This window comes from Lipotes vexillifer, unplaced genomic scaffold (genome assembly GCF_000442215.2).
Source record: "Lipotes vexillifer unplaced genomic scaffold, Lipotes_vexillifer_v1.1 scaffold931, whole genome shotgun sequence".
NCBI lineage: Eukaryota > Metazoa > Chordata > Mammalia > Artiodactyla > Lipotidae > Lipotes > Lipotes vexillifer.
Window position 1 is genome coordinate 2,100,292 of NW_006788845.1, and position 7,604 is coordinate 2,107,895.

The 7,604-nt window shown below is 37.5% G+C and overlaps 1 protein-coding gene across 1 annotated transcript in view; it reads right to left on the reverse strand.

The window, feature by feature from the left end:
* The window catches only part of LOC103074152 (NXPE family member 2), an 11,919-nt gene extending 5,821 nt beyond the window's left edge, over positions 1-6,098 (reverse strand). The window contains 3 exon segments of the mRNA XM_007461866.1: positions 2,382-3,042; positions 3,045-3,143; positions 5,894-6,098. Of these exon segments, the coding sequence (XP_007461928.1) occupies positions 2,382-3,042; positions 3,045-3,143; positions 5,894-6,098 (965 nt within the window).
* Positions 6,099-7,604: the final 1,506 nt, after the last annotated feature.

Consider the following 7,604-nt stretch of genomic DNA (forward strand, 5'->3'; position numbering starts at 1 on the left):
CAAGGGGGCGGGGAGAGAATAGATGGTTTGAATAGAGCAGGGGATCCAGGAAGTAAGTGTGTCTTTTGGGAAGTAAAATGGGGTCAGGCAGATTATTGTCATGAACATAGCTCACTTGAGAAGCATGATTAGACTCAAAATACAGATCTGCAGATCTGCCAGACCAGGGACTTAGCATTTCCTGAGAGCAGCCAGGATAGTGTGCAAGGAGAGCTCCTCCAACCCAAGCTGCAAGGAGGAGCATCTCAAGAGGGAGCAGATGTGGCCAACAAGGAATATGGAATCAGCACAGGTAGTCTCTGCCCATAGAGTTAAGACATGGTTCTGAGACCTTCAAGACAGGAAGATCTCTGTCTTTGCAATTATTTAGGCCTTTTTGTCTCCATGATGATGTCTCCTTTAGTTTTCAGTAAAACATTTATTTGAAAAAGTCCAGCCTCTTTTGGCTGAGCCATAGGATAAATGGATTTTTTCACACCTTGACCAGGAAAACAAAAAGAAGTAAAGGTGACCTAGGAGTGGAAAGGAAATCCTGTAGCCAGGTAAGGTTGGTTGTATCCTGCCCCCTCCCCTTGTGTCATCATAATGTTTGAATTAGATTTGAGCTTGAATTTCCAGGATATTGTGATATCCAACTTGCTCTTCTCGAAAACCAAGGCCTTTCTACAGCAGCATTTACCAAACTATTGGAACCACAATCCCTGAAAATGATCCATTAAATAGGTGGTCCAGGACTTCCATGGCAGTCCAGTGGTTAGGACTCTGTGCTCCCAATGCAGGGAGCACAGGTTTGATCCCTGGTTGGGGAACTAAGATCCCGCATGCCGCGTGGTGCAGCCAATAAATACATAAATAAATAAGTGGTCCACAGTCAAGTAATTTTGGGAAATGTTTTATGTTCCATCCCACTTGAAGGAATAGAGACTAAAGTTAAGGGATACTCTAAGGCTCTGCCTACTCACCTGACCTCCTTTCTCCCTCTCTTACTGCATTCCAGCCTCCCTGGTCCTCCTCATGGTTCCTGGAACATTCTAGCATGCCACTGCTTCAGGTTCTATTCCTCTTCCTGAAATAGTGTTCCCCCCATAATTCACAAGGCTCTCTTCTTCACTTCATTCAGGTTACTGTTCAAGTGACCCATTCTCAGAGTGGTGCTCAAGACAGGTCTTACCTGACCACGCTTTTAAAATAGCATTCACCATCACATTCAGATCTCTTATATTCTGATGGCTTTATGTTACAAATCTATTTGTTTATTGGTTGTCTTTCTACCCAACTACAATGTTAAATTCTCAACACCTAGACCTGTGTCTGGAATATAGAATGTGCTATTTATAAATTGAATGGTGAAAAAAATAGTTACAGTTACTGCCTCACAGAGCTTACAATTTAACAGAGGGTACAAAATATATATCTGAAATTTAATAGTGTAATGAGTATTATGATTGGGGAAGAATAGAATTCAATGGAAGAGTATGGGACTAGCATTTTACCCAAACATAGAGGAAATGATGTGTAGATAAAGGCTTTTGAAATGCCAGAGCTGAGAGACACAACAGTCCATTTGTGAAATTAAAGGAGTTCAATTTGACTGACAGAGAGCAAGGCAGCAGAAAGGTGAGATAAGGGGCTTCAGAGCTAGGTAAGTCCTTGTAAACATATTAAAGAGTTTGGATTTCATCCTTAGAGCAATGGGATCATATTAAGTGTTTTGAACAAGTAAAAGTAAAACATTAGTCTGGGTGTGGAGTGGATAGGAAGGAAACAAGGCTGTGCAAGTAAACATCTCTGGAGATTGTTGTAATAATCTAATTGAGGTAGAATGATAGTTTATACAAGGATAGAGGCAACAGCAATAGAGTGAAACGGCTTGGTTCAGGAGATACTTGGGAGGTACAATTCACAGGATTTGGTGATTCATTTGATGTAAAGGGTGAGGTAGACTAAATAATGATAGCATTCCTTCCCCTTGGGTTTGTTGTTTGTTTGGGTTTTTTTTGTTGTTGTTGTTCTTTTTTTTATTTTTGCATAGCATCCATTAACACTCTATAGGATTGGTATTCCATGGAATACATTATAGAAAATACTGGTCTCCAGAAAATTCCTGAATCTGGAAGTATTACAAACTCTGGAGAACTATAGACCTACATGAATTGCTTCATTGGTTGTACTCCTTTTAGCAAATAGTTCAGGATGAATAAAACCACAATTGTAGAGGTGACCTGTAAGGGACCCTGTGAATATATTACCATCTGCATTGAATCTCTGATTATAACCTAGTCAACATAAGGGAGCTTGATTAAGAAAAGTTATTAGGCAGTGTTGTTCTGAACCTAAGTCTCCCTCTTTGTATCGATGATTGTGTTTGAAGACCTGTTTACCTGCGGAAAAGGATCCATTCTTTCTCTCTAAGACAGGAAATGTTTGCATTCCTGGTGGTCACGTGGGTCAGTGCCTCACAGGGAACACGTGGAGGCTTCACGCAGTAGAAGTCTTCCTGGTCGCGATAGTGCAGGTACTCGCACAGTTCAGCACTCGAGTGTAGGGTCAGGCCGCATTTAGGGAGGACCCGGGAGGTGCCATTGGCAAACTGGCCTGTGAAGATCACCCTGTCATAGCCTTGGTTCCTTGCCCTCCAGAGAGCTGACACGCCTTCACTGGGGAGGATGAGCAGGAGAGACAGAGACACCCGGCCCTCCCAGAACAGGGTGAAGCTGTCAAGGTAGCTGCCATTGTTGAAGTCTGTCACCTTTCCCGAAGCGCCTGCCTTCAGGGCTGGGGAGGACATCCTGGCCCTCAGGAAATCCCCGCCATATTCCTTTCTGCATCCCAAGTGGTCCCTCACCTCCAGCAGGACGTCTAGCTGATCCCTGCTGCAGTATGTGTCTTGAGGGCTGAGGAGGGTGGCTTTGCTGTGTGTGGCGCTGGTGGTGGAGCTCACGTGGATGAAGGGTCTGGGTGGGATCAGCTGGTCTAGTTTCTCCATGATCCCCTTTATTCTCAGCTCAGTCTCTGTTGGTGAAAATTCTGGATCCAGTGGTGCTCTGGATAGAAGGACTTTCTGAAGGTGCTCCAATGATTCAGAGAGATAGGGTTTCTCAAGCTGAAAGAGAAAAGGGTTATATTATCAGCAAATAATATGGCTTGTTTTTCAACATAAATTATTATGGTTTAGTTTACATACATTTCAGTAGATGCAATCACATATCACAAAAGGATTCTAACTAGTTTTCAGTTTTGGAATCACAGGATTAGCTTCCATGAAATGTGACTTCCTGTGCTGCCAGCTGGTGATTTCTTCTAGAAGTCGTTTGCTTAACAATTAAATATATAGAATAATTATATACTATTTAATGAATGGATTTTTGTGTTTCCCTTCACCATCTCCTTATTTGGCCTATTTTTCTTTATGAAAATCATATAGCCATATTATAGGCAATATGGAAAACAGCATATTTAAAACAATATGATCCTATGTAAGCTTTCCTATCTTTATAGTATTTTTTAATTATTATGTCCATTCTTTTTCCTTCTATACATATATTTTATCTAGTTGTAATCATTCTAAAAATATATTTCTAATACTTTTTTGCAAATAATACCATGGATTATAAACGTTTTAATATTGTTACATACTTTTCATGATCATTTTTAATGGTTACATGGTACTCCATCAAGAGGATGTAAAATGGGTTGTGTGGCCAGTGATATTGGACAATTGGATTATAGCTATTCATTTCCATTTTACATCACATTTGGATATTTTCCAACTTTTCATATACAGGATTACTTCCTTATGATGGATTACTTCCTTATGATGGATTCCTAGGGATGGAAGTACCAGATCATATATTATTGAATTAAGCTATCAATCAACCAAAGTATAAATATAAACATTTTTATTCTTCTTGACTGTCAAATATATTCTCAAGAGTTTATATTGCCACCAGCAATATGTAAGACTAGCTGTCATGCCACACCAGTGTCTCTTTTATCATTGCAGCAAAGTGTAAAAGTTATGTATAATGCTCCTTAACAAGAGTACTGAGAGACATATTTAGTCATATCCAAAGTTTGTGTAGCTGACAATGAATGCCATGAATTCACCTGGACAATGAGGTAATTGGAGGAAATATTACTACCAATTTAAGTCTGTTCAGGTCCCGGGAATCTCTCAAGCCCCATGGAAGCCATGGCCTAAAATGACTTAGGTGAAGCTGGGGTTGGAAACCACCCCTGTTTGTTTCTTAATTGGCTTGTTTGTGTTTTGCTTTGTTTTGCTTTTTAAGTCGACAGCTGTTTAATATTTACACAGAAAGGCTTGAAGCCCTGGTGTCTTATTTCCCCTATCATAACTATAGTCAAAGATTTTTCTGGAATAAGATATTTAGTTATGCCAAAACAATTATATAACATCGCATATATATCATATTCTAATAATTGGATCATTGCCTGAATAAAAGAGTCATACAAAATCCATTTTCTGACTGAGGAGTTTGGATAGCTGTCTGCTCACCAAGAGAAAGAAGTTGGATATCTCAATTAAGTCTCCCTTATAAAATTCATCACTTTAAATACTGGTGGTTAAATTATAAAACACTGTCATTAAAACTATTTGCAAGGGCAGGACAGGAATAAAGAAGCAGTTGTAGAGAATAGACTTGAGGACACGGGGACAGGGAAGGGTAAGCTGGGACAAAGTGAGAGAGTATCATTGACATATATACACTACCAAATGTAAAATAGATAGCTAGTGGGAAGCAGCCACATAGCTGAGGGAGATCAGCTTGGTGCTTTGTGACCACCTAGAGGGGTGGGATAGGGAGGGTGGGAGGGAAACACAAGAGGGAGGAGATATGGGGAGATATATATATATATGTATAGCTGATTCACTTTGTTATAAAGAAGAAACTAACAAACCATTGTAAAGCAATTATACTCTAATAAAGATGTTAAAAAATAAAATAAATTATTTGCAAATGTGACAGGTGAAAATGGAGACTTACTATTGTTTTAAATTACATTTATTTTAATACTATTGTGTTTCAACTTTATTTTCCCTCAAACACTGGTTTTACTAATATATCTCTTCTCTTTCATATGGTCTATTTCCTTTGTTGATTTTTTTAATTTTGATTTCAATGTTTTTTAATTTCTCGGTTGACATCAGTTCTTTATATAACAAACATCTTAACATTTAGTCTCTCAATTTTGCTGAAAATATTTTATCAGTTCATATCTTGACATTTTCAGAAGTATTTAAATTTATAGTTAAACCACTGAAAAATTCCTTTGTGACATAATTCTATTGCTTCTAATCTTAGACTGTTCTCCACACTTTCATTATCTAAGTATTCACTTCTATTTTTTTAAACAAGAAAATGTTTATTTAGTGGATAAAAATGCACTATCAATTTTGAGAAAATATTTGAGAAATATTTTGAGAAAATATTTGTTCTATAGGAATTAGCACTACTGGAAAATCATGAAAAATACATCACTTCAAATTATAGACAAGTACATTTGTACTAAGTTTATCAGGTACAAAGTGAAGAGAAAAATCGACTATTTTATTAAGGAAAAATCTAGTCAGCCAAACTAGATCACTTAGACTACCCAAATTCATTCTAATTAGATTTAGTTACATTAGCAGGATAATTACATGTTTTGAATTTATTTTTACATTTTATTACATTATTGTCATCCTTTTTTATTATCATGTATGATCATAATTTCACTATCTGATAAATAATCGCTTCCAAAAATTTTTTTTCTCTTAAATAGAATAACAACTTTGTTACTTTTTGTTAAGATCATAGCACATTTAAATTAACAAATTAAACACCTAATGGTTTGGTCAATATCTACCCATGGAAATTTTTTTTTTAAATACCTGGGCTGCCCATGCACTTGATGAACTGGTTGACTTCAGGGCTGATGAAGCAGATGTGGTCAGAGCAGTCATGAAACTGACTGTTGGCAACGTACTCAAAGGCAAACCCAATAATATGGTCACTGAGCCAGGTTGGAGGATCCAATAGTGAGACATCTGTTTGCCACAGCAGACTGTCCATGTAACTGAAGACTACTGGAGCCATCTTGTACTGACTAGAGCTGCTCAGAAATTCCAGAAGCTGCCTCAGTCCTCACCACTCCAACCAGCCTTCAGGCACCTCTGTATTGGTCAGAAAGCCGGAAGTGGGTTTTAGGGTAAACAAGTCTAAAAGCTTAACTTTGAATTAGCCTGTGTACATGAATTTATGCTTCATTCTGTGTTTTTCCTCATACCTTTCAATGTGTGTGTGTAAACCAAATGAACTAAATGCTTTAAAATATTTGGAAAGTTATCCAGAAAGCACACTTGTAATGTATTCAAACAGTTGTAATCGTACATATATATCAAAAGTATTAATAAGTAGATTTAGATAAAGAACAATCAAGTTACCTGTGAAATTATTAAGAGAGTTCTACTCCCAAACATGAAATCATGCCATATTACTATTGGTTTTCTACTTCTGACTATACATTTTCAGTTTTACTCCTTTATTTTCTCTCCTCTCCTTTCTTCTCCTTTCCCCTCCCTTCCCTTCCTCTTTTTTCCCTTCTTTGCTCCCTCTCTCCTTCATTTCTCTTTTTTCCTTCCCTCCCTTCTTCCATAAAATCCGTAGTGAATCCATGCTATGCACCTTGTATTGTGTTAGCTGTGGAAACATGTGGAGACAAAACAAGACACACCCAATCTCCCCTTAACAACAATTTTATATTTTAAGTTGGAAGACTTAGATGGAAATTGGGAAACAAAATGAAAAATTACAGTATTATTAACAATAATGATTAGCAAAGGTTTTCTATGCGTTGATGCTCTTCTAACCGTTTTAATTGTATTTTCTAATTTATCCTCACAACAACCCTATGAAACTAGTAGAACTACTTCCCCTCTTCTACAGAAAGTGAAACTGAGGCCCTGAGAAAGTTAAATAACTTGGCCAGGGATGCAGAGCTAGTAAGTGGTGGGAAGTGTGATTCAAACGCAGGGAGGTGGGCTCCAGAACCTGTAGTCTTAACCACTAAATTGTACTACACCCTAGAGAAGTTCTTTAGTTGACAACAAGGGAATAAATTAAACAGCTTAGCTGGTTTATTTTGACCATAAATTTTTAATATATATGTATTTTGTGCCTTTTATGTAAGTATAATTTTGACATAGCTTAGCAGTGAAACTTTCATCTTGATGTGGTTACTACGGGTTGTTTTACTAAGTTTTAGTTCATATTTATCTTTTAACGTATGGAATCCAGTTCTGCTTGAAAATATGCTCCAAAATTTGACTGCAGGACTAGAAGGTGTTTTGGCTACAAAGTAGATTGATCAAATAACCCTTCCAAATAAATGGCTTTTCAGATGGGTTTGGCAAAGGATATGTGTGTAGTAAAGATAAATTTCATGCTTAAGCAATAGTAGACTGTTTCCTTGGGAGAAGACGGTTAGTATTGCACAGCTAGCATTTCCCACGGCAATTTTGAGATAAATAAGGGAATCTTTCAGTGTGGGAACTGATGTGCTATCTACAGCTACAGCCCTATCTAAAAGCCATATTTCAGATT